Raw genomic sequence first — 25353 nt, forward strand, 5'->3', positions numbered from 1 at the left:
TCCCCCCAAGCCAGGGGCAATTTCTGAGCACTTAGCCAGGAGTAACCCCTGAGCATCAAACGGGTGTGGCCCAAAAACCAAAAAAAAAAAAAAAAAGAAAACTGTATTCTTTTTTTCTTTTTCTTTTCTTTTTTTTTTTTTTTTTTTTTTCAGAATTCCAGAAACAAATATCACCCTCAGATAGTAATTCTCCGTGTTGAAGTTCACTGACATATCGTTTGAACTCATCTTCCTTCAGAATTTCAGTGCCATGCAGTTCACGCGTCTGACTGGTCTTTACAGATACCTCCCTCTCTAAAGTGCTTAACTTTTTTATCTCTTGAAGTTCTTATGCTTTGGCTTCTTTTTTATGAGCCTGTTGCTTATTAAGTGAGAATATGCCTTCAATTAGCTCATTTTTCATCATTTTCTTTTCAATCAATTGGTTGATCTGTGTGTTTACTTTTTTTTTTTTTTTCTGGTTTTTGGGTCACACCTGGCAGCGCTCAGGGGTTACTCCTGCCTCCATGCTTAGAAAGTCGCCCCCGGCAGGCACGGGGGACCATATGGGATGCTGGGACTTGAACCACCATCCTTCTGCATGTAAGGCAAACGCCTTACCTCCGTACTATCTCTCCGGCCCCTACTTTTTAATTCTTTTTTTTTTTTTTAAATATGGAACGCTTCACGAATTTGCATGTCATCCTTGCGCAGGGGTCATGCTAATCTTCTCTGTATCGTTCCAATTTTAGTATATGTGCTGCCGAAGCGAGCACTACTTTTTAATTCTTTAGGAAATTTTTCTGTTACCATATATGAATTAAACCTTATTTTCTCTTCCAGTCTCTTCATTAAGTTTTTGGGCTTTGCATCTGTTGCTGCATGGTGCATACTTTTCAGTTGATTTTGTACTCTTTGCAGTTGCTGTACTGCATGAAATAGTTTATTCTCTTTTTTGGGGGGGGCCACACCCGGCGCTGCTCAGGGGTTACTCCTGGCTGTCTGCTCAGAAATAGCTCCTGGCAGGCACGGGGGACCATATGGGACACCGGGATTCGAACCAACCACCTTTGGTCCTGAATTGGCTGCTTGCAAGGCAAACACCGCTGTGCTATCTCTCCGGGCCCAAAATAGTTTATTCTTTTGTACCTGGTTCTGTTGTGCCAGAAATTCTCTCTCTTTTTCGACTCAAAGTTGGCTTGCTATTTTAAGCATTTGTTGATGATTCTAACGGTCTCCACTCTTTTCTTCAGACGCTCAACTCTCTTAATGAGCTGATCCTTTTCTTCCTCCATTGCACTGATATCCCTTCTTATTTCTGCTGTAGAAAATTCAGATGTTTTAAGCTGTTCACATTCTTTATGCAAAGTTTTAAAAGCTTCCATCAACTCTTCATACTGCTTATTATCAGCTACAGTTTTGTCCTGAAGAAAAATTCACTTGGCACTTCAAGTTTTATTTAAAAATGAGCTATGTATGCTCTTTTTTTCTCAGTTTATTGGCCCTCTGAAGAAGCCAGTGTAGCACTGGGTAAATGACAGGCTTACTTTCAGTCACTCATGTCCGTTGCATTTCCTGGTTTGTATTTAAGGATACCAAGAAGGTTCAACATCCTTTTGGCTGTCTGCTCTGGCATCTCCTCTCTGATATCAACAACTTGCTTTGGGTCAATCTCAGCCAGAACGTCATGGAGAACTTGTTATAGTTGCATAGGCTCCAAGGAATCAAAAGTGATTAAGTTGTAATTCTTCTTAAAAGGCTCCTTATTAAGATTGTCCACAATGTATTTGATTTGGTCACTCATAAATAGGTTCAGTAACTCAAATTCTCCTCATGAAATCACTTTCCTGCACTCCCCCACCAAGATATTTTCTTTTTTAACTTAAAATTTTATTTATTAAAAGAACCTTGAGAGGTTATTTGTGGTATATTCCTTTAATACCCTGTAACTATATATGCTAATAATTAGGATCTTAAAAATATAATGGTAGTCACTATTTTATTTACTCTTTTAAAGTATAAGGTTAATCTGTGGGGAGGTCTGTATCCATCTGTTTATAAGTAAAATTCATTCAACAAAACTGTCTTCTACTTTCTGAGAAATGGGAACTTTTTTTGGTAGTAAATTTAAGAAAGTTAACTTGGGGTAGAGGGTTGTTCTACTTCTGTAACATCTGTAACATACTTTAAAAAATGATAAATATGGTCTTTGGGTTGTTTTCTGTTGTTGTTGCTGTTTCATTTAAAATTTTAAAAAATGTATTTTCCATAATTCTTAAGGAAGGTTACTACTCTCTTTCACAGGTCTGTAAATTAAGGAATGGGTAGAGTTTACATTTAATTATGCCATTGTCTGCCCAATTTCTTAATGTGTACGTTTGTTTTCCTTTTAAGTTACACATTGTTCTTAAACTGCTAGAAGAAAGCATAGATGTTCTTAGTGCCTTTGAACTCATACTGTTGTCTAATTTAAATCATTAATAACTTCAGTAGCATTACTACAATATTGTATACTAGCCAAAAAGACAAATTGTAAAATGAGTTTTTGTTGCAGTAATTTCAAAAGCCACACTTTCACTGTATTTTATGTATAAATTGTATTTGCTCAAGTTGTATATATGGACATTATATGTATACATTCAGCATGTTTAAATAAGAAATAAAAATATTTACTAATGCCTTTAGTAGTGGCTTCCTTTTTTATTGAAATTTTTTGGTTTACCTCCATCCTAATTTTTTTTTTTTTTTTTTTTTTTTGGTTTTTGGGCCACACCCGGCAGTGCTCAGGGGTTACTCCTGGCTGTCTGCTCAGAAATAGCTCCTGGCAGGCATGGGGGACCATATGGGACACCGGGATTTGAACCAACCACCTTTGGTCCTGGATCGGCTGCTTGCAAGGCAAACGCCGCTGTGCTATCTCTCCGGGCCCTCCATCCTAATATTAATCAGTAGATTTTTGTATTTGTGTGTGTATTGGCATCTTCATAATGTTAAGAGAAAGATTATTTTTTCTAGTAGGTGTTTCTTTTATTGAAAGAATAATTTCAACTATTTCAAACAGTACACATTTTTTTTGTTTTTAAGTTCAGTAAGTTGTATTTTTTTCCTTAAAGGATAAGAATAAAAACAGGGGCCGGGAAGGTGGCGCTAGAGGTAAGGTGTCTGCCTTACAAGCGCTAGCCAAGGAACAGACCGCGGTTCGATCCCCCAGCGTCCCATATGGTCCCCCCAAGCCAGGGGCGATTTCTGAGCACATTGCCAGGAGTAACCCCTGAGCATCAAACGGGTGTGGCCCAAAAACCAAAAAAAAAAAAAAAAAAAAAAAAGAATAAAAACAAATATAGTAAAGGTGTGATAGTGGCAATAGCCAATGTTTGCATAGGTCCAGAAAAATGGAGAAAATGGAAAAAAAGTCCTTGACTTGATTACAAAAAGGCCTCACCCCAGAAATTTATTGGCATAAGACAGACTCTGGGTTCCAGGCATACCATTCTATCCAACTCCAGTCAATCTCAAGGTCCTGGTGAAACTTTTGCACACTTTAGTTATAGTTGGTATCAGACTTTTATATTTAAAGACTCTGGATTCTGTGCATTTCTTTCGTTGATGTCAGGCTGATGTGGAGCATCCTCTAGTTTCAGCATATCATTTAAATGCAGAGCGATCTGCCCTGCATGCAGACTGTTGCTGAGTCGCCTGGGTGTTGGGAGTACTCTTTGGAGTAAGTCAATGCCAAAGCAGTGGTAGGTCTTCTCTGGTAGAGGCTTGGATCCTAGGAGTGTTAAAGTCAATTGTGGTTGTTTCCATAGTTCAGGTGTGTGTGGGCGATGCCCATTCTTCTGAGGCCTGAGCCAAATCATTATGCCATTGTTCAGGGTAAAAGGCCTAATTTCATTACCAAATTTGTGTTTCCATCTCTATTAGATAAAAACTTGTTTGCATATGTATTATTTTCCCATTTTAATGTGCCTATGCAAAAGAGAAGCAATGCCACAAGATATTGTTGGTGCATCTGGGGGCCAACGAATAAAGTCTAACATTTCCCGTAACTTGGTATAAACGTGAAATCTATACAGAGTTACTCTTCTACCAGTATTGCTTATAAAACAGATCTCATAGGGGGGAAATCAAACAATCAACTAATCTAGTGGACAAAATTGTCACTATATGAGTTTTTGGTTTTTGGCCCACACCCGGTGGTACTCAGGGGTTAGGGTTACTCCTGGCTGTCTGCTCAGAAATAGCTCCTGGCAGGCACGGGGGACCATATGGGACACCGGGATTCGAACCAACCACCTTAGGTCCTGGGTCGGCTGCTTGCAAGGCAAACACTGCTGTGCTATCTCTCCGGGCCCCAAGAGAAAGATTCTTAATGTATGAGTCTTTATATACAAATCATCTTGAAATAAAGAGCTAGGAGAAATGTTTTGTTTGTTTTTGATTTTTAGTTTCAGGGCCACACCTGACTGCTCAGGGTTTATTCCTGTCTCTGCACCCAGGGGTTACTCCTGGCAGTGCTCTGGGGATCATCTGAGATGATGGGAAATCAAATCTGGCTCAACCACATACAGGGCACTTGCTGTCCTATCTTTCCAGCACCCAGAGATATATTTTGTTTGTTTGTTTTTATTTGGAGAGGGCTATACCATTGTTGTTCAGAGGTTACTTCTGTCTCTACATATGGTCCCCTGAGTATTTATGGAATACCAGGACTGGAATGAAACTGGGTGTGCCACTTGTAAAGCAAGCACCCTATCCACTGCACTATCACTACCCCCCCCCCAAGAGATGCTTTGAAAGAAACTTCTTCAAAAAGGAACTTCCATCAAAAAAACTTTTGATTCCTATTTTGTTATGGGAATAGAAACTAAAGGTATATATTGTGAGTGCATCTCACTGAAAGGTAAAAGGAGACAGTAGAAACAGTATCATGATTTTTTTTTTTAAACTTTAAATTGGGAGCCGGAGAGATAGCACAGCAGTGGGGGATTTGCCTTGCATGTGGCCGACCGGGCGGGACCCAGCTTGATGTGGTCCCCAGCCTGCCAGAGTGATTTCTGAGTGCAGTGCCAGGAATGACCTCTGAGCACTGACTGCCAAGCATGACCCCAAAACCAATCAATCAATCAAGTTTAAAAAAAAAAACTTTCAATTGCTTAAACTGTCTCAAAAAATAATTTTACCATTGGTATTATTTGTAGTTCCTATTCTTTTGATGGCATTTACTGATTACTATGTCCCGTACTAGACTGCTTAAGAGGCTCCAGCAGACACAGAAGTTTTGACTTGTCAACAAGTTTCAGAGAACTTTCATGTACTCTTTGCCCTGCTGAGAGGAAACCTTGCTGGACATCAGAACTGTTTTTCTGGGCCGGGCGGTGGCGCTAAAGGTAAGGTGCCTGCCTTGACTGCGCTAGCCTCGGATGGACCGCGGTTTGATCCCCCGGCATCCCATATGGTCCCCCAAGCCAGGAGCGACTTCTGAGCGCATAGCCAGGAGTAACCCCTGAGCGTCACCGGGTGTGGCCCAAAAACCAAAAAAAAAAAAAAACAAAAAAAAAAAGAACTGTTTTTCTTCTTCATCCCAACTGCTAGTTTGTGTAAAGTTGTTTTGTGTTTGTAGAATATTAGGTCAGGGTGCAACACAGGACACTGTCCATTCCACTTCTGATGAAGACCCTCAAGAAATCGCTTCCAAAACGAGTGTACTGTGGGCCAGAGAGATAGCATGGAGATAAGGCGTTTGCCTTGCATGCAGAAGGACAGTAGTTCGAATCCCGGCATCCCATATGGTCCCCTGTGCCTGCCAGGGTCGATTTCTGAGCATAGAGCCAGGAGTAACCCCTGAGCTGTGCCGGGTGTGACCCAAAAACCAAAAAAAAAAAAAAAAACAGAACCAAAATGAGTGCACTAAAAAACATGCCCAAAATGTAAGGAACACACAGCATGAGCCTACAACAGTTAACAGATACCTGAAGCCATAGCCTAAACTTAAAACAAGTATGTATGAAAAACATATTCGTTTTACATATGTAAAAAACATTCATTTAAAATATTTAAATGTTTAAAAATATTCGTTTAAAAACATAATTCGTTTAAAATAAAAACATTTGTTTTACATATGTAAAAAACACATTTGTTTTTACATTATCTGTATGTCTCATAAGCTGTTTCCTTTGCAAAAACAAATCAAGTGTTCAGTCCTCCTTTTGAAGGTGAACAAATGCGTGGGAAAATGATTATGAAGAGGCTACTTTAAAAAGAACCTGTTTCCTCTCAGCATTTATCTTGGGCTTCCTGTGACCCAATGTTCAAGTTACTTTTATCAACGTTATCAGAACATCGCATTGTCTTACCCTAACACATTTATGGCTTTGACTAAAGAATTCAACACATCAGATATTCTTCCACACCTGTGCCCCTCCCCCATCCCTTTTTTTAAGAGTTGGGGAAATTTTAGTTTTTAATCAAAGGCTTTATTTCTCCAGTGGTACAAAGGAATTTAACCGGGACTTTACAACTGAATGAGATTCTTCTCAGAGTTGATACCAATCTTAGCAAGAGGATATTGCCTAACCCAACCTACAAGTTACCAGAATCATTTCAGAAATACTTTGTTGGTCTTGTTTTATACCGTGCCACAAGTTGGTCCAGTCTCCAGGTGTCTTGTTTTCATTGTAGCTCTTTTGCTGTAGCCTATTATGCTCTTCGTGTCCATCTTTCTCCTATTTACTATGTATTAACACAGTGCTGAGTAGAAGGTCCTTGAAAAACTCAAGGCCTGGCTCAGTGGGGAGAGGGGCCTGTATAAATGATGACAGTAAGTAGTATGTTGAGAACTGTTGGAAAGGAAAAATATGGTAAGCTGTCAGACAGCCTCCTTATCTGTACCTAACACTTTTCTATATCACCAAGTGGTCAGAGAAGGCTTTTGCTCAATGGAGTGCTGACTGAGGTGGAAAAGGGCATTCCAAGCAGACAGAGTACTGTGATTCTAGATACTCTGTGCATAGGCTCTGTGTTTGAAGTAGAGTAAAAGAGCAGACTATAGACAGGAGTCTGGAAAGTGAAGAGATAGGCCAGGATACTATTCTCAAAGAGTTGTCTCAGTCTACTCGTGATGCTCAGGAATCAAACTTGGGACTTCTTGAAAAACATGCCTTTGAGCCATCTCCATGACCCAACCTAGAGAGGATTTTAAGTGTGTTCTCCAGGTTCGTATTCCTGAGAAACAACTGCAGCTGGAAAGTTTACAAAAGAATTCGATAAAGAGTTTGTGGAGAGGACCTTTTCATACCTGTGTCCTAAAGTCTGAAATGATCCTGATCTCTTTCAGCTGGTGCTTGTCATTGGTGAACACATCATCACAGGGAACAAATTTATCTTTTCTTCATTCTTCATTCACATTGTCTAGCAGATACCAAGGTATGCAGACAGCATCAGAACATCAGAGTATGCTTGTGTTTTACTCTGGCCAGCTGCAAACAAATGAACAGACTATTGAGAGTCTGATAGCTGAATTAGAAGAAAATTTACAGGAAGAAAGGTTTGAAAGAGAAACACTCTACAGTGGTCCTCAAACTATGGCCCGAAGGCCACATATTGTATTTGTATCTGTTTTGTTTCTTCATTGCAAAATAAGATATATGCAGTGTGCATAAGAATTCGTTCATAAGTTTTGTTTTTACTATAGTCAGACCCTCCAATGGTCTGAGGGACAGTGAACTGGCCCCCTGTTTAAAAAGTTTGAGGACCCCTGCCTAGAACAACATTTTTCAGCCAGGAGCTCATATGGCTTTTTGTTTGTCCCAAGATACTCAAAGGGGGTTACAGGTAAATATTGTGTAAATGGAGGTGAAGGGAGACATGCCAGTTGACAAGGATGCCAACTTTTAGGGACATTGGGAAGGAAGCAAGGTCTAAGGTGACTACAGATGAAAAGAGTTGAGAAATAGTGTTCTAGAGAGTCAAGGAGATCATGTCTGTGTTCAGGCAATACTCAACCTGACAACTACATGTGGACGGTTCAGTGTGGCTCCCACTGGAGCAGCTGAAGAACTCAAACTAGAGAAGGGGCCAACTTTTCTCTCAGTGGATGCCAAGATGAGCTAAGAAACCAGGCTGCATGTTGATATGCAATTTTGTGATTGGCTCCATGGGAAAGCCAACCACTGCATTCACTGAGAGGCTCTGTTCTGAGAGGATTTTGAAAACCTCAGAGGCTGATCAAAATGCCTAGAAGAAGGTAAAGCAGAATGGGGAAGGGCACTTTCCTGGACAGGCAAGTGTATTTTTTTGAGGCCAGTTTTATTTGTTTTTGTTTGCTTTTGGGCCACACACACATACTTGGGTTACTCCTGGCTCTATTCTCAGAAATCCACTCCTTGCAGGCTTGGAGATATGGGATGCAGGGATCACATACAAGGCAAACATCCTACCTACAAAGAAGCCAGTTTTTTTTTTGGGGGGGGGGGCACACACCTGATATCGCTCAGGTTACTTCTGGCTCTGCGCTCAGAAATTACTCCTGGCTTGGGTGGGATTGAATCCAAGTCGGCTGCATGCAAGGCAAACACCCTCCCTTCTGTGCTATGGCTCCAGCCCCAGAGGCCAATATTTTTATTTTTATTTTATTTTTTTTGGTTTTTGGGCCACACCCAGTAACGCTCAGGGGTTACTCCTGGCTATGTGCTCAGAAGTCGCTCCTGGCTTGGGGGGACCATATGGGACGCTGGGGGATCGAACCGCGGTCCGTCCGAGGCTAGCGTAGGCAAGGCAGGCACCTTACCTTTAGCGCCACCGCCCGGCCCCAAGGCCAATATTTTTAACTAGGCCAAGAATGTTTTGATAAAAAAACATTAAACCAGGGCTGGAGAGATAGTACAGCAGGAAAGACACTTGCTTTATGTGCAGCTGACCCTGGTTTATCCCTGACAACATATGATCTCCTGAGCACTGCTAGGGTCTATCAGTCATGAGCACAGAGCCAGGAACAACTCTGTAACACTGCCAAGTATGACCCAAATTAAAACAACATCAACAAGTTGAACCATACATTTGTGCAAAACACTTTTTCTTTTAAAAAAAAATGTCAAGCATTAAGGTCAGCTAGAGGGTATTAGGCTTAGTGAAAGAGTGTGTGAAAGTTGTTGATAGTAGGGAGGGAGTAATCAGTCTCTACTGTCAGTATCATGTGGTTCATGTACCAAAGGCAAATCCCATGAAGCAACATGGGATAGGACTAAATTTCTTTTATCTTTTTTTGGGGGGGGGTCACACCCGGCAGCATTCAGGGGTTACCCTTGGCTCTATGCTCAGAAATCGCTCCTGGCAGGCTCGGGGGACCATATGGGATGCCGGGATTCGAACCACTGACCTTATGATTACAAAGCAAACACCCTTCCACTATGCTATCTCTCTGGCCCATGTGATAGGGCTAAATTTTTTTCTTTTTTTGGGGGGTGGGGGTGGGCACACCTGGCAGCACTCAGGAGTTACTCCTGGCTCTGAGCTCAGAAATAACTCCTTGGCAGGCTGGGGGGGGGTGCATATGGGATGCCAGGGATTGAACCTGATACAGCTTTGTGCAAGGCAAATGCCTTAGCAGCTGTGCTATCACTCTGGCTCCTAGGGCTAAATTTCTTAAATGGAAAAGCTTAAATGACCAGAAACTCCTATTTAATTATGATGTTGCCTTTTATTTTGTATATTGTCCTTAAGTCATGTTCTTGCATTACTTTGGTAAATTCAGAAGTTTATGATTGGGTGTTTTTATCCAAAGTCTGGGACAACCTGTTAATTCGAATTTAATGGAAATGTTGGTTGCTTTCTAACTATTGAAGCTTTATGACATGGCTGCCTCAGTCCGTCTATTGTCCTTTTTTTTTTTTTTTTCCTTTTTGGTTTTCGGGCTGTACCCTGTGGTGCAGGAGGCACAATACAGTGCCAGGAATTGATCCTGGGGCTCCCACACATCAGTACATGGGCCCCAGCCCTTTGAGCCATCTCCCCCGCCCTGTATTACCCTTTCCATGGCATGTTTTAGATCTTCTTGATAGCTTTTCCTCTACCATCCTAGCTTCATACACAAACTATAACCCACAGCTCATATCCTGTGGCAGACTACAACTCACATTAGCCACTGAATGCAAATGAGTCTCAATCAAAGAAGAAAGGAGCTTAAAAATTTCGCTGTGGCCTTAGAAGGCTCCATGACTGTCTTCTTGCCCTTGGCATGCTGGTATTTTATGTGGGCAGGGTGAAACTGACTGTGGTCAGGGTGAGACTTTAGGCTTTTGATTTGCTTCCTTATTTGGAAAGGGTTAAAAAAGATGTTTTACTCTAATTTAGTGCTAGTATTAATTTTTAGTAGTGTTAGCGAGAATAAAGAGTGCTTATTCATCGTTACTAGATCCATATTCTTACAGAGACCATGTCTTGAAAAGGCAAGTTTCAATGACTTGACACTTGTATTTTTCATCTTTAATTTTTATAATGTAGCAGTTATATTTTGATATAATGGATATAGTATAAACTACCTTTTTGTATGTGTGAAGCAAGATAATTTTTTTTGTTTTTTGGATTTTGGGCCACACTTGGTAATGCTCAGGGGCTACTCCTGGCTTTGCACTCAGAAATCGCTCCTGGCTTGGGGGACCTTATGGGACACCAAGGATCAAACCTCGGTCCATCCTAGGTTAGTGCATAGCAAGACAAATGCCCTACTGATTGTGCCACTGCTCTGCCCCGAAGCAAGATAATTTTTATTGAAACTTATTTAAAAAGATGTGAGGGGAGAGGAATATGCATTCAAGAGAGAATAGCTTCTCCAGATTGCAGATTAACAAAGATAAGTGTGATACATGTTTAAGGGAGAGCACAGGCTTGAAGAGTAAACCTAAACTGTATCCTTTAAAAATGTTCAGGTGAGTGGTTTTAATATGTTCACTAAGCTGTGCAATTATTCCCATATGAAACCCAGATCCGGGCCAGAGAGATAGCACAGTGGCATTTGCCTTGCAAGCAGCCGACCCAGGACCGAAGATGGTTGGTTTGAATCCCAGCATCCCATATGGTCCAACATGCCTGCCATGAGCTATTTCTGAGCAGATAGCCGGGAATAACCCCTGAGTACCGCCGGGTGTGCCTCCCCCAAAAAAAAAGAAACCCATATCCACAGAGAGCCGCTCTGTTCTCTTATTTCCCAGCCTCTCTCTAGTCCACAATATTCTACTTATTGCATCTGGATTTTCCTCATGTAATGTTCCATATAAACAGAATCTTACCATGTTAAGCCTTTGTATTTGGCTTCTTCACTTAGCTGAATGTTTCCAAAATTAATTAATATTGTACTATGGATCAATATATTATCACCATAAAATATTTCACTATGGTCATATTATGTTTTGTTTATCCATTATCAGTTGATTGACATTTATGCATGTTTTTAGTGTGGACGTATAGACACCTAGGATTAGAATCGCAGGGCTCTATGGAAACTATATTTAACCTTCTGGGGGCCCGGAGAGATAGCACAGTGGCGTTTGCCTTGCAAGCAGCCAATCCAGGACCAAAGGTGGTTGATTCAAGTCCCGGTGTCCCATATGGTCCCCTGTGCCTGCCAGGAGCTATTTCTGAGCAGACAGCCAGGAGTAACCCCTGAGCTCCACTGGGTGTGGCCCAAAAACCAAAAAACAAACAAACAAACAAAAAGCCTTCTGGCAAACTGTCACATTGTTTTCCAAAACAAGTGTCCCACTTATGAGAGTCTTATGTATTTTTATGGAATCACTGAGAATCACAATATTTCAAAGCTATTCATGGCTTAAGTTTCGGGTGTACAATGTTCCAATATCAATGCCTTCACCAGTGTTCCCAGTTTCCCTTCCATCCCTCAACTGCTTCTATGGCAGGTGATTTTTCCTCTCTGCCATTATCTTATTGTTCACTGACCTATCCCTTCACTCCAGCCAGTGGCAAGCTTTCTGCTGAAGAGTAGTCCTCATGCTGGTCATTTCTATTGCCTTGGAGCAGTAGTCAGCAAGTCGCGGCTCGAGAGCCACATGTGGCTCGTTATACTTTTTTTTTTTTTTTGGTTTTTAATGCAGCTCTTCTGTGTGCCGGGCGGCTGCTCCAGGAGTCAGGACTCTGCTCCTAGCCTCTGTCAATGTGCGCCCTGTGTGCAGCCCCGGAGTCCGGCTCCACACAGCTCCAGTCAGGTCATGTGGAATGGGGCAGTGGTGGACAACATTTTTTTTCAACTGAGCCAAACCATGTATTTTTTATTTTAAAAATGTGGCTCTCAAATAAATTTCAATTGTGGTTTTGGCGAGATTTGACTCAGTTGAAAAGAAAAGGTTGCCCACCACTGCCTTGGAGCATTTGTTATTCTCCTACTTTGTTTCTTCTTATTCTCATATATGAGAGATCATTTTGTGTCTGTCCCTCTTTCTCTGACTAACTTCACTCAGCATATTTTCCAGATCCATCCACATAGCAAATTGCATGACTTCATCATTTCTTATGGCTGAGTAATATTCCATTGTATACATGTCCCATTGTTTCTTTATCCAGTCATCTGCTCTTGGGTACTTGGGTTCTTTCTAGATTTTGGCAATTATGAATAATGCTGCAATATGAAAGCTTTAAATTTCCCCTTCTTCAGCATTTGTTATTGTCTCCTAGTCATTTATGTGCATGATCATGACTAAGTACACACACAAACACACAGGCTTCAGAGGAAAGCCAATGCTCTCCTGCCCTGTTTTTTTCTTTTTTTTTGTTCGTTTGCTTTTTAGTATTTTTACTTTTATTTTTTAACTGAAACCCAACTACAAACATGTTTATAGACACACTATTATAAGAAAAGAAATTAAAAATCTTTAGTCCATTTTATTTTTTCTTCTCTTTTCTCTTCTTTCTCTTTCTCTTATTCTTCTTCCTCTTCCTCCTCTTCTTTTTCTTCTTCCTCCTCGTCTACTTTTCCTCTTCTTCCTCTTCTTTTCTTTATTCTTCCCCTTCCTCTTTTCTTGTCTTCCTGTCTTTTTCCTCTTATTCTTCTGCTTCCTCTTCCTCCTCTTCTACTACTTCCTCTTCTTTCTTTTTCTTTTTCTTCTTCCTCTTCTTTTTTTTTTTTGGTTTTTCAGGCCACACCCTTTTGATGCTCAGGGGTTACTCCTGGCTACCCGCTCAGAAATTGCCCCTGGGTTGGGGGGCCCATATGGGATGCTGGGGGATCGAACCGCGGTCCTTCCTTGCTAGCGCTTGCAAGGCAGACACCTTATCTCTAGTGCCACCTTGCCAGCCCCTCTTTCTAATTTCTTGTATTCTTTTTTCTTTTCCTTCTTTCTCTTTCTCCTCGTTTCCTTCCTCTTCTTCCTCCTCCTCCTCCTTTTTTATTCCTCTACTTTCTCCCCTCCTTTTTCTTCTTACTTTTTCTTTCTTCTTCCTCTTATTCTTCTTCCTCTTCCTCTTCTCACACTTCCTCCAACTCTTCTTCTTATTCTCTTCCTGGGTCTCTGGGACTCCAATGATTCCGATGTTGTTTCTGCTGAGTTTATCAAAAAAGTTTTTCAACGATTTCTATTTTCATCTGTCCACATTTTTTGAGTAGATTATTCATTGTCTGATCATTTGCTTTAAGGTTCTTTTCCAATCTCTTCTGCTGTATGGAGTTGTTCTGTATCTCATCCTCCAGCTCACTGACCCTGTCCTCAGCTGCTGTTATTCTGTTGGAGAGGCTTTTCATTGAGGTTTTCATTTCATCTACTGAGTTTTTCAGACCTATTTCAATTTGGAGTTTTCTGAGTTCTATCTTTGTGGTCTGTTCTGCTTTCTTTGAGCATAAATCTGAGCATCCACCATATTTCTACTCTAAACTCCTTATCTGAGAGACTAACTAGGTGGTTGGTACTTTTCAGGTCATCTTCATTCTCTATGCATGGTGTTGTCCTGCATTGTTTTCCTGTTGCCACACTTTTGTATAGTGATTTTGTATAGTGCAGTTTGAGCCTGGGAGAGATTATGTTTGCTGGCGTCATCTTGGCTGCCTCATGCAGAGAGAAAGGTAGGGAGCAAGGCAGCAGTCCTTTATAGAGGCTCTCTTGTGCCCAAACACATGGCAGGAATCAGCACCCACCTTATTGGGTGAGGAGAGTTTACCAGTTTGGTTCCTGGAGAGATTATGTTTGCTGGCATCTTCTTGACTGCCTCATCAGAGAGAAAGCAGCTGTTTTTCTTAATCTTTATTCCAACTCCCATTCTTAAACTTTTTGTTTTCAGTTCTTCAGTTGATACTATCATAATCTAAAGATTTACTTAAAATACTCCCTTTTGGCCGCAAGGACCGGCTCATGATATGAAGCTCGCCACAAAGTGTGCTGAGTGCAGTGAGAGAAATAACTACACTAACAACTACCATGACAATGTTAATGAGTTAGAGAAGTAGAATGCCTGCCTCAAATACAGGCAGGAGGTAAAGGAGGAGAGATGGGGGCATTGGTGGTGGGAATGTTGCACTGGTGATGGGGGAGTGTTCTTTTTATGACTGAAACCCAGCTACAGTCATGTCTGTAATCATGATGCTTAAATAAAGATACTATAAAATTAAAAAAAATACAGACTAAAAAAAACCTCCCCCTTTTTCCCCCTTCCAGTTTTTATTGAAGCACCATGCATCCAGTATTATACCCATCACCAGAATATCTGCTTTCCTTCACCACTGTCCTATTGTTTCCCCAACCCCTCTCCTACTAACCCTATCTTTGGTACAGTGTTCTGTAGACCAGCTCTCAGGTTCTGTTGCTTTTGACCATTTGTTACTCTCTCCCTATGTGACTATGAAAACCTTGAACATATCAAAGCAGAGGTATACTCTTCCCGCCTTGTCATCACTGTCTCCTGCCATAACAGTAACATCTTGTCACTTCTTTTGCCAACTGTTTTTTTTTTTGTTTCTTTGTTTGTTTTTGGTTTTTGGGTCACACCCGGCGGTGCTCAGGGGTTACTCCTGGCTGTCTGCTCAGAAATAGGTCCTGGCAGGCATGGGGGACCATATGGGACACCGGGATTCGAACCAACACCTTTGGTCCTGGATCGGCTGCTTGCAAGGCAAACGCCGCTGTGCTATCTCTCCGGGCCCATTGCCAACTGTTTTTGTTTCTGACAAATCAACTATAGTTATGTGTTATTTACTTATTGAAAAGTGGAGGGGTTTTTTTTTCCCTAATTTTCTAATGGAAATTATGTTTGTCTCTATTGCCTCTTTAATTTTGAATAACTACTTAAATTTCTTATTCTTCTCTGTCAACTTTAGACACTGTTCCTTTAGCTGACCACTTCCCAAAGTGAGCGCGGGCTACTAGTTTCACCCCTGTTCTCTCCTTCAGCATTACCTCTTAGCTGCATTCAACTTTCAATACCTTTTATATTATTGGTAGCATTTACAGTCCTTTTCTGTAACCATAGCTAAGGTTTCTGTGCTTTTTATATTGATTGATTCTAAGACTTGAGAATCAGGAAATTAATATTATTCTCAAAAGACTGTTCATTGTAAAATCATGTCATATATTTGAAAGATATGTTTGAAATATGTTTTCTCCTGTCTGTAAGCTCAACTGTAGTGGCCTGTGTGACAATGAGAGAATGTTATTAGCATCAAGTTCACACCTTTTCAATTTAGAATTATTTGGCACTATGATTGACTCTTGGTCTATCTGTTAATTGCTTATCATTTACATCTTATGGTTCTTTTGTGGGGTATATTGTTTGGGACCACATTAGCAATTAAGAGTTTGCTTAGGGCTTACTTTTGACTATATGTTAAGGGATCACTCCCAGCAGTGTTGGGGATTGAACTAGGATTAGCAGGGCAGGCACTTTATTCCCTTATTCCTCTTTCCCCATTTAGTCATTTCATATATTATGGCCCCTACTCACAGAGCATAATTCTTAGGAGGTGGCTATTCAGTTTTTTGTTTGTTTGTTTGTTTTGTTTTGGGGCCATACCCAGTGATGCTCAGGGGTTATTCCTGGTGTTGCACTCAGAAATTGCTCCTGGCAGGCTCGGGAGACCATATGGGATACCAGGGATGCATGCAAGGCAAATGCCCTACAGCTATGCTATTACTCTGGCTCCTGATTATTCAGTTTTTCATTCTTATGCCAGTCTAGTCTCTCAGTAAGGAAATTTGTTTCCAGAGTTGCAAGTTATAACTTTCATGTTTCAAAAAAACATAGTCAGTTCTATAAAATGACATCAGAGGGGCAGTTTCCACATATACTTTATTTTAAGGTGATTTATAAATATATAAATATTAAAAAAATAAAAACTATTAGAAACATAAATTATTCAGCTTAAGAATTGGCAAATTTCTCTCTCATGATGGACTTCAGATTTTCCAAAAGATCTCTGAGTGTGCTCTTCCTGGCTTCTTCCACAGGACAGCTGGTCTGTTACAGAAGAAACATTTCATTAGCTCCTACTGCTGAGCACAGCAGTGAGAAACAACCTCACCTTTAAGCCTGTCTGTGAGTCTTGCTCACTCTAGCACTTGGTACCTGAACAATGAGCCAACATATACCTCCAATCTAGTTTGATTGGGGGATATACATCTGCCAGTATTCTGCAGGATTTTCCCATTGTTCAGTGTTCAGGGAACCATAGGGGAGGCTGAAGATCAAACCCAGATAGTCCGCATTCAAGGCAAGCACCCTACCCTTTGTATTATCTTTCTAGTACCAATTCAAGCACTGCCTCAGAAAAAAAAAAAAGAGAATAAGCACTTTGTCAGCTGCCTCATATATATAAGGCACCCCTAACACCTCTACTTGGCATTAGTAACATCTACTTTTACCTCCTGCATGTTTACTTTTCTCTATGGGATTATTCTTACTGAAATATTGTCCTACTGATATATACTCTACTTTTAAGAGAAGAAAAAAGAAAAGCTTGGAGATGTGGCTTTATTGATAAAGCACATTCCTTGCATGTTCAAGGCCCTAGGTTGGATCTTTGGCACGGTTTCCCACACTCCTAGTTTCAGCACTGCTGGATGTGAGCCTCAAGTACTCTTAGGAGTGGCTCCATCCAGAAAAAAAAAAAAAACTTTGTTCACTCATACCTGCCCTTATTGTTCATATCTCTGTAATTGGAGTTACTCCAAAGAGTTTTCTATAGTCACTGCCCCTTCTTCCTCTTCTTCACTCTTTCATTCTCTGGGGCACCCCCTCTCCTCAGGCTTTCAGTTCTGTTTCTCCCTTTTGTCAGCATTGCCAATGATGAATCATGACAGAATAATCTATGTCAGTCTTCATCAGAGTTGTCCTTTCAGAATGTGTAACACAGTCACTCCCATCTTTCCTCCATTTGCCTTCTAGGGCACTTTATTCTGGTGTCTTCCTCCTTCACTGACTACTTCAGAGTCTCATTTGCCTGACCCTTCTCCTCCTGCCCTTGATAAGATAGAGCATTGCTGACTTGGCCCTTGGCTCTCTTCCTTTCTGTATCATTCAGGTCTATAACTTAAACATCTCTGAGAACTCTTCATCTTATAACAAAGGTTTCATTCCCTAAGTGTCATCCTTTCCAGCAATATTCTCAACATCTCCATTTAGCTGTCCAGTAGGCATCTCACAGTTTACAAAACTGACTTATAAAACAGTTGTTTTGTTCATTTTGAGCTGTTCCACCTTCAGTCTTGCTTTATCCTCCCTCACCTTCCATCTTCCAGATTTGTAACAGTAACATCCTGTCTTCCAAGGGACTCGGGTCAGGGACTAAGAAGTCACCTTTTGCTTTCTCTTCATTCTCACAGCCTTTATTTTATTTTATTTTATGTTATTTTTGGTTTTTGGGCCACAGCCTGTGACACTCAGGGGCTGCTCCTGGCTATGCGCTCAGAAATCGCGCCTGGCTTGGGGGACCATATGGGATGCCAGGGAATCGAACTGTGGTCTGTCCTAGGTCAGACGCGTGCAAGGCAAACGCCTTACCGCTGTGCTACTGCTTCAGCCCCTCACAGCCTTAATATTTTAGAGATAAACATTAAGTCATCTTCTGTGCTTATCCTTGTTGATCTATGGCTTACTACTAGGCAGAGTGAGTCTTGAAAATCATTTATGTCAGATTGTCATCTCAGCCTACTCAAAATCTTACGGTGTTTCCCACCTTACTGGGGAAGAATCCAAAGGACCTGGACCAGAGCTAGGACTTAGTGGTAACATATATACCTCACCTATATATAGCCCTCAGTTCATTCCTTGATTCAAGAGGCGGGAGGTGGGAAAGTATCCAAATGGCTGTATGACCTGGTCACATTGCTTTATCCTTATCCAGCTATATTGGTTTTCTTGCCAACTTACAAAGCTCATCTTTACACTATCTTTTCTTTCTTTTCCCTCTTCTCTAGTAACTTACATGCTTCCTTCTTCACTTAGTTCAAATACTCCTAAGTCAACCCCCTCAGTCAATGGCACCTGTGTTCTTTCTTACAGTCATCATTGCCATTCCCGACATCATTTTACATGTTTGCCCTCCACCAAAATTTTCTGCCAGATCTTTAACTTTGCTTCTTTCATGTTACAGCTCAGGACAGTATTACTGCTCAAAAGACCTCAACAAATATTTGTTTTGGGAGTTAATGGACATTATGACTTATATGAAGAACATTTAGAAGTTAGACTGCTTCTAGTCACCACAAACCAAGTGGTGTCAGTTTAATGTCAGCTTAATGTAGCTCACCATGTTGGTCAGGCATCTCAGGTTCCGTGTGATCCCATTCAAGTATTTGGGTAAACATGCATGGACCTGCTGGAGCACAACTGCAGTCCTGCAGAAGGTTTCTTTCTCAGTTGTGTTCTGGAAAGAGAAATGACACAAATGTGTTAGCTTTCTTTTGAACATAAAAGAGAGAGTTCTGATTTTTCTCTTTTCAGTGAAGAAGCCTGTCTCAAGCAGAGAAATATGCAAATAATGATATCCATCAGCTCTGGACTAGGTACTCAAGTATTCCAGATGTATGATAGGTAGCTCAACATCACTCCAAGCCCATAAAAACAACTCCTTTTGAAGGCCCTTCTGTTGTAGCAACCTCCTCTGAACTTCCAGGGCTCCCTTTCCTTGGAGGGTGCTGTTTCTTAACAGAGCCAAGTAGATGGTAGCGTGGGATTCTGCATGGAGAGCCCCATCAGCCCTGCAATTCATGTGTATTTTTTTTATAACATTAGCCAAGTAGTTGTTTTGGGTGGAAGGTATCCATGTGATATCATCTATTCTTTTCCCTCTTATTCCTATAAGGTTTTAGAACCCAGGTTTCCCCAGAAATTCTTCCTTCTCTTTGAATAAATGAATAGCTGTCATCTTGAATCTGATAGAGCTACCATGTATTTAGTCCTCCCTCCCCCGTGGGAGAGCTCAGTGTGTTCGTTCAGGTAAAGGAAGGGATTCCCAAACCCAAAGGAGGTGAGTGTCCAATTCAGGGCATGGTGCCCAGGATTAACACCAGCGGGGTTGGGCTTTGGAGGTACAGGGGTCAGGAAGTGCAAATTAAGGGAAGCTTCCGAGTGTGGATGCCTGAGAATGAGATCTCAGAGTTTCTGGGACACTCCAGCATGAATGTGTGAGTTCAGAGTGGCCTTGGAATCGCAGAGATTCTAATCTGGGTCTGGCCACATGAATCTGGAAATGGTTGAGCATTAGAAGCAGCACCATACAAGTAGGGAAACCATTTCTACCAGGAACCTGGGAGCACGACTGTGTCTCTGTCTGACTCAGGCTCAGTGTCTTCTTTTGTTTTCTTCTGAAGAACAGAGATGCAGACCCGGAGAGTAATCACAGCCTGAGCCAGGTCAATCCCTGATCTTCAAAAGCCAGCTTTGCCCTGGAGCCTGACGAGTGACCTGCAAATTAGGTTGTTTTGGGTTGTGACTAGTTTTGAGTGTAGTGCCATGTAATGGAGAAAAACATCCTCTAAAGATAAGTTTTCAAAGGATTTTCTAAGGATAATTTGGACAAAACTGGAATTGAAAAAAGTTTGGAGCAAACAGAAGGAATCCTAAAGGCAGTTTCTGTAAGAGGCTTAGGCTTCATTCTGGTGACACCAGCCAACACTGACCCTCAGGCCAACATCTGAGCATGTCCTACTGAGCCTGGAAGCAGGGGAGACACTCTTTAGCAGTCTTGTACTTAAAAACTGCTGGGCCGGGAGAGATAGCACAGTGGCGTTTGCCTTGCAAGCAGCCGATCCAAGACCAAAGGTGGTTGGTTCGAATCCTGGTGTCCCATATGGTCCCCCCGTGCCTGCCAGGAGCTATTTCTGAGCAGACAGCCAGGAGTAACCCCTGAGCACCGAGGGGTGTGACCCAAAAAACAAAACAAAACAAACAAACAAAAAAAACTGCTGAGGGAGGACCCGAGCAGTGGTGTGGAGTGGTAAGGCATCTGCCTTGCCGGTGCTAGCCTAGGATGAACTGTGGTTCAATTTCCCAGCGTCCCATGTGGTCCCCCAAGGCAGGAGCGATTTCTGAACGCATAGCCAGGAGTAACACTTGAGCATCACCAGGTGTGGCCCCCAAAAAGCAAAAAACAACCCCCCCAAAATACACACACACACACACACACACACACACACACACACACACACACACACACACACACACACACACTCAAAACTGCTGAGGGAATAGAAGACTCAAAAGCGGTCCCATGCTTAAAGGAAGCCAGTCCTCAGCAGGCCCAGTGGGCGTCAGCATAGTGCCAGGGGCTCTTCCATGGCAGCGACTGTGTCAGATTCTAAGGTGATTCTTAACTGGATTAATTTAGGATGACTGAAACAGGGCAAAAGTGATAGTATATCGGGTAGGGCATTTGACTTGCATGTGGTTGACCTTAGTTTGGTTCTTGGCATCCCATATAGTCCCCTGAACCCAACTGGAGTGATCCAATCCTGGAGGCCAGAGAGATAGCACAGCAGGTAGGGCATTTGCCTTGCATGCAGCCAACCCTGGTTTGTGATCCCCCATATCTGCCAGGAGTGATTTCTGTGTGTAGAAATCAGGAGTAATGTCTGAGCACCAACAAGTTTGGCCCAATAATAAAACAAACCCAGAAAACAAAAACCCAATCCTGTTGGTGTTGCATTTATTATCCCTACTTCTGCTACATTTGTTCAAGAAGTGCTAGAGAATTAGAAATTTTTTCACTTAGTTACTTGATAATTCTTTACTTTTAATTAAAATTAAAAAAAAAAGATTTAAGGGTTAACAAAGAGCTTCCTGAAAAAATTAGGTACTCTAGCTCAGTGCGTCACAATCTTTGTCTGACCCTGTTTCCTTGCTGACACTCCTCCAAACACCTACCAACTGACCTTCTAGTTTTGTATTGTGTATCCTCATTTATGAGAACTTTAGCTCTGGACCCCTTAGGATCCTGAGAGCTCACCGGTCCTTGTTGAGAAATGCTTTTCTTGTTTTCTTTGGTAAATCGGAATGAACTCCCCCCTCCAACTAATGGTTCACCAGGAAAGGCCTGCCTGCCTGATTTCCACTTAGTTCTTCCTCAGACCCCAAGCTCCCTGAGGAGGGAGTATGGCTTGTGATATCTAATGTGCTCAGAACAGCACATTATCTCCAGAAATTACCAGGATGCTCCCCACTTTTAGAACACTGGAATTCTTATCCCCATTTGCCCCAAGATATAAAGTTAGTAGCCTGGACTTTGGGTAAGAAAGGTTACTTTACTGATAACACAATTAAGTACTCCTCCCACCTACTACTTGTGTGGGTTTTGAAAAATAACAATTTTTTGTTATTTTGAAGTATCAACAGATAAGTAAAAGGTTCTGGGTCTTTGAAAAAGGGAAACAGTGATGGCAAATCTGGGAGGGAGTAGAAACAGTGGAAGGAAATGCAAGTGACATGGGTAAGGGTGGGGTCACAGCCTAGGCTTGGAGTCACAGAGGATTTAATTATCTCTAACCACTGGCTCCTTTTTCTTAGAATTATTCTGCAATCAGCTTTTTCCCTCTCTTAATCAAGAGTTGCATCATTTTACCATAATACTTTCCGCTAAGAGTTGGATTTCTGCCAACTTTTAAAATCACTTCCATATCTTCAAATGTGGAAACTGAGGCACAAAGAGGAGTGCTTGATGAAGGCCACACAGCTAATGTCATAACTGGGCCAGTATCACAGGCCATCTCCCTTCCAGATCTTCAGCATTCCTTCAGGCATCCTCAGAGGATGTAACCGCCTCTACAGAATACACAAGATACCCAGTGGCCCCTGGACTGGTATTTATAGGAACAAAATGCCAATATACTATATAGTGTTACATAAATCTTCTCCAATCTACCCATCTGATAGATTTGTATAGAATGAGACTTTGAAGGACAGAATTCTAAAATATTATATAAATTATAATTGATAACAGTTATATATGGTAGAATTATACTGTCATAAATAATATTGCAAATATTTCTAAACCTTTGACTTCTAAAATAATATTTTTGTGGTACTGGAAATTTAATTCTCCTATGCAAAGCATTTGTTTTATCATTGAGTTATATCCCCAGTCCTGAAATAATTAAATGAAATCATATAGACCAGATAAATGCCTGAAGAGAAACTTTCTCACAAAGTGGAATTGGCTACTTATACTCACTGCATTTAATCCTGGCCCAAATATCCCCTCTAGTAAATATGGAAAGCAGGTAGTTAGGAGACCACTGGTTTAATTGAAGCTTTGTGTTTTTCATTCTTAGTTGTGCATTTCCATGAAAACAGGAACTGATATACACAAAGCTATTGATATGGCTGTAGTCATGTGTTTGTCAGAGAAAATGCAGTATCAGCTGTCAAATCTATCTCCTCCCACTACAGATGGGGGTGGAAAGTGAGCCAGCACCAAGAGGCAGAAACCAAGATGGCTGAGCCAGAAGCAGGGATATGTGGAAGCTCTTTCCGCTGGACAGCTCCAGACAAGGTTGGAGGGGAGTTGACAGGGCAGAGCAAACTGTTCTTGGACAGCCACTTTGGAGCCCGGTGCTGGTGGGTAACCAGGTGGTAGAAGGGGGCTCTAGTAATAATCTTTTCTGTTGCTGTAGGAAGTCTCTTAGACAAAATGAAAGCTTCTCAACCTGTAATCTCAATATCTGGGTCTGTGAGAATATTGTTTTTTTTTTTCAGAAATGTATGGACCAGATAAACTTTCTTTTTTGACAACTTTTTTGAGTGCCTCCTGTATTCCAGGTACTACATCAAGACTGGGTAAATGCAAAAGAGCTTTTTTTTTTGGCAAGAATCTTAACAAGTTAGGAGCTAAAATCCAGCTTCATATATCTTCTCTATCAGATGCAACCAGAAACACCAAAACATGTTTAGACTAAAGACCAGAATCTTAAGTGTTTGGAAACATTTAGCACCTTCTAGTTAATTTGGGCCTGCTTGCTTTCCATTACAAACATTTATTTTCTTAATTTTTTGCAGGGGTGGGTTGGGGGTATAACCCATACCCAGAAGAGCCGGAGAGGGGAGTTCCTCTGGCTATGCAGTGGGACCATATGATGCACAGGATGGAACTTGGGGCTCCTATATACAATGCATGTGTTTCAGGCATTGCAAAATAGTTCATACATATCCTTGTAGGTAACGATTCTCTCCTAAACCACCCATATGCCAAAGCAAACCCAGTAGAATCTTACCTTTGGGACAGCAAAGACATCTGCTACAGTCATGTCCAGACAGGCATCCTTGGCCCAGGCAGGAAGGAGAAAGCAAAAGAGAATTATCACCAACCATGCAAAGTGATTCTTGCCAAGTAGCAGCTCTTACTCCCTGCTGTTCCTCACTTTGCTCCCCCGAGCTGTCTATCAGCCACCGACAAGAAACTTAGCAACTTCTCTAGAAGCCATTATGGTCTTCTCATCATCTAAGAACTACAGTGGCCAGTCATAGCACCATCATTTGGAGATATAGTGCCAGATAGCTTACTCACCTTTTTCTCTGTGAGACTTTTCAGTATATAGATGATCTCTTTCAGTACGATGTTATGTGTGCATCGTGCGAGTGCCAGGTTGCTGGTACATGCGAGTAAGCAGACCAGAGCGGGAATCAGTGGGGAGGTGAGACCCATCAATACAGCTCTCTATTTGCACTGACAATGCGAGACAATTAGTTTACCCGGGGGAGCCAATACACTCTGACAAAGATATCTCTATATATAGATTTTAAAATTGCTGAAACGAGGGAAAATCGTTAACATTGGAAATTTTCGGTCTTTGGGGGCCAATCACAGCATCTTCCAGGAGAAAAAAAACAACAACTGCCCCATTAGAAAACAGGTAAGAAGTTCCTTTGAAATCAGACCAATAGAAAAATGAAACCATCTTTTAAAATCAACTACAAAGTAGCAGGATAGGAAGTTACACCATAATTTGTTCTTTAGATTAATCTTATCAGCTCAAAGGTGCTGTTGGTGTTTTGCTTTGCAGAGAAGAGGCCACAGAAGTCCAACTTTGTTTGAGTGCAGTCCTCTTGGGGAAAGACAGAGCAGTATCAAGAAGTTTGCCTGGAATAGCATTTCAGCTGGACTTTGCCGACGATTCCAACTTCTTTCCATCGTGGAAGCACCTTTTATGGAAAAGCTGGTTGTAGATTCTTTTTCTAGATGAAAGGAAAATAGTGGGCCCAATTCCATCTTGTACTCACCTTCAGGCTTACTATACTTTCAGGGGTTTAACTTAGGGAATTGACAGGTAAATGGAATTTACATTGGATTATTGTGATTGAACAAGAAGAAGGAGGTCTCTAGCAAAACTTGTCTGTGGGTTTCAGAAATGACCATTCTTTATTTTTTTTATAATATCTTTATTTTTATTTTTATTTTATTTATTTATTTATTTATTTTTGGTTTTTGGGCCACACCCGGCATTGCTCAGGGGTTACTCCTGGCTGTCTGCTCAGAAATAGCTCCTGGCAGGCACGGGGGACCATATGGGACACCGGGATTCGAACCAACCACCTTTGGTCCTGGATCGGCTGCTTGCAAGGCAAACAACACTGTGCTATCTCTCCGGGCCCTATAATATCTTTATTTAAGTACCATGGTTACAAACATATTCATAGTTGGGTTTAAGTCATAAAAAGTACACCTCCCCTACACCAATGCAACTTTCCCACCACCAGTGCCCCTCATCTACCTCCTTCCCCACCTGTATTTGAGATAGGCATTCTATTTCTTTTTTTTTTTTTTTTTTTTTTTTGGTTTTTGGGCCACACCCGTTTGACGCTCAGGGGTTACTCCTGGCTATGTGCTCAGAAATCGCCCCTGGCTTGGGTGGACCATATGGGACGCCGGGGGATCGAACCGAGGTCCTTCCT

At 41.5% G+C, this 25353-nt stretch overlaps 1 protein-coding gene, 1 non-coding gene and 1 pseudogene across 2 annotated transcripts; all 3 read right to left on the bottom strand.

Annotated features, from left to right (window-relative positions):
* Positions 1-328: 328 nt before the first annotated feature.
* Positions 329-1783, bottom strand: LOC126028367 (intraflagellar transport protein 81 homolog; annotated as a pseudogene).
* LOC126029025 (U6 spliceosomal RNA) lies at positions 649-755 on the bottom strand. The gene has a single exon (XR_007502686.1). It is a non-coding gene; the product is annotated as a U6 spliceosomal RNA (small nuclear RNA).
* A 14549-nt stretch (positions 1784-16332) lies between the features above and the next one.
* Positions 16333-24106, bottom strand: IL4 (interleukin 4). The gene is made up of 4 exons (XM_049787373.1): positions 23969-24106; positions 23676-23723; positions 18719-18835; positions 16333-16428 (listed from the first exon to the last, which is right to left on the bottom strand). Exons 1-4 carry the CDS (start codon positions 24104-24106, stop codon positions 16333-16335), a joined length of 399 nt encoding a protein of 132 aa, XP_049643330.1.
* Between the last annotated feature and the right edge of the window lie 1247 nt (positions 24107-25353).

This window comes from Suncus etruscus, chromosome 14 (assembly GCF_024139225.1).
Source record: "Suncus etruscus isolate mSunEtr1 chromosome 14, mSunEtr1.pri.cur, whole genome shotgun sequence".
Classification (NCBI taxonomy): domain Eukaryota; kingdom Metazoa; phylum Chordata; class Mammalia; order Eulipotyphla; family Soricidae; genus Suncus; species Suncus etruscus.

Bases quoted from the DNA above. Each gene is read 5' to 3' on its own strand.
- IL4 (XM_049787373.1), bottom strand. From the start codon at position 24,106: ATGGGTCTCACCTCCCCACTGATTCCCGCTCTGGTCTGCTTACTCGCA. The intron at 23,724-23,968 runs GTGAGTAAGCTA...GCCTGGGCCAAG, and splicing joins AAAGTCTCACAGAGAAAAAG to GATGCCTGTCTGGACATGAC. The intron at 16,429-18,718 runs GTGAGCTACATT...CTTCTGTAACAG, and splicing joins TGAGATGCCTGACCAACATG to ACCAGCTGTCCTGTGGAAGA.